A 1,104-nucleotide genomic window follows, 5' to 3' on the forward strand; every position below is an offset into this window, starting at 1 on the left:
CTCCCTCGAGATGGGAAAGACTGCTCCTCTGCTGCCTGCACCAGCCTCAGTGAGGTCTGTGAGGTCCGGGTCACCTGACGTCCGTCTCTGCCTTCAGCCTCCTGTCCTACTTTGACAAGGACGCCCTCCTCCAGGAAGATGCCTTCCTGCACGTTGCTGTTAACATGTACCTGAAGCTCGTGGGCCTCTTCGTGGCTGGGGAGACTGGTGCAGTCTGGACTCCGGCCCACGGTGGGGAGCTCCAGGCCCAGGCAGGTGCAGGGCCAGGCCTGTCTCCAGATGGACCCGGGCGGCCAGCTCTTGTGGGCCTGCAGCCTGGGCAGCCCCTCCTGGCGCAGCGCGCAGCTGTGGGCACCCTGACCGCGGCTCTGCCTGTCTTCTCTCCAGGGCGACCCCGTAAGCCTGATAACAAATGCTCGTCTTTTTCTGCTGCAGTCAATACCTCGGTGCCCAAAAAGGAGCTTCTCAGACGTGGCAGAGGTAACGCCCAGATGCTCACCTTGCTGTCTGTCTTTAAGTCCCCATCACTGTTCACTGTGAGGGTGCTGAACACCTTCGGGAAAACGAGCACGCGGCATCCAGCACTTGGCATCTCCCCGGGCCCTGGGTGTGTGTTTGGGGGCCGTGGGGCAGCACGGGCCCAGCACACGGGCTTTCTTGCAGCTGCTGGGCGCGAGTGCGGACTGTGACCCGGAAGTGCGTGCCGCCCTCCTCAGCAGGCAGCAGGCCGTGCTGGACCCTGACCTCTGCCAGGAGCCCCGTCTCTTCTGACAGGATCTGCGCAGGGCATAGCCCAGCTCCTCGGTAAATAATTTATTACAAGCGTAACGTGGAGCTCTCGTTGCCCTGAAATGGGGGTTACAAACCTCGACTGCATCAGCGGGGAAGAGGAATCAATTCTTTTAAGTCTGCCTCTGGCCCCAAGTCACTCTGTTTACAGGAGAAGAAACTGCCGGTCCCGGAGCAGAAGCCACAAGGCCCCGTGAGCTGTGTGCTGAGCCCCTGCCACCCAGCATGCGGGGCGGGGGCTCGTTGGGGTGCAGAGCTGTGCCGTCAGGCCTGAACCCCCGTCACTGCCCGCTGAGCTCAGGGGCGGGCGTGCCC

At 62.5% G+C, this 1,104-nt stretch overlaps 1 protein-coding gene across 10 annotated transcripts in view; it reads left to right on the top strand.

Moving 5' to 3' along the window:
* The window catches only part of FANCA (FA complementation group A), a 49,789-nt gene extending 48,988 nt beyond the window's left edge, over positions 1-801 (top strand). For 6 of the 10 annotated variants that reach the window (XM_057534999.1, XM_057535003.1, XM_057535005.1 and 3 more), the window contains one exon: positions 98-689. In XM_057534999.1, the coding sequence (XP_057390982.1) occupies positions 98-689 (592 nt within the window). Of the gene's footprint in view, positions 1-97 lie in introns of all 10 variants that reach the window. The other 4 variants (XM_057535004.1, XM_057535006.1, XM_007172534.3 and 1 more) reach the window with 2 other exon arrangements.
* The last annotated feature ends 303 nt before the right edge of the window (positions 802-1,104 follow it).

Source organism: Balaenoptera acutorostrata, chromosome 19 (genome assembly GCF_949987535.1).
Source record: "Balaenoptera acutorostrata chromosome 19, mBalAcu1.1, whole genome shotgun sequence".
Classification (NCBI taxonomy): Eukaryota; Metazoa; Chordata; class Mammalia; order Artiodactyla; family Balaenopteridae; genus Balaenoptera; species Balaenoptera acutorostrata.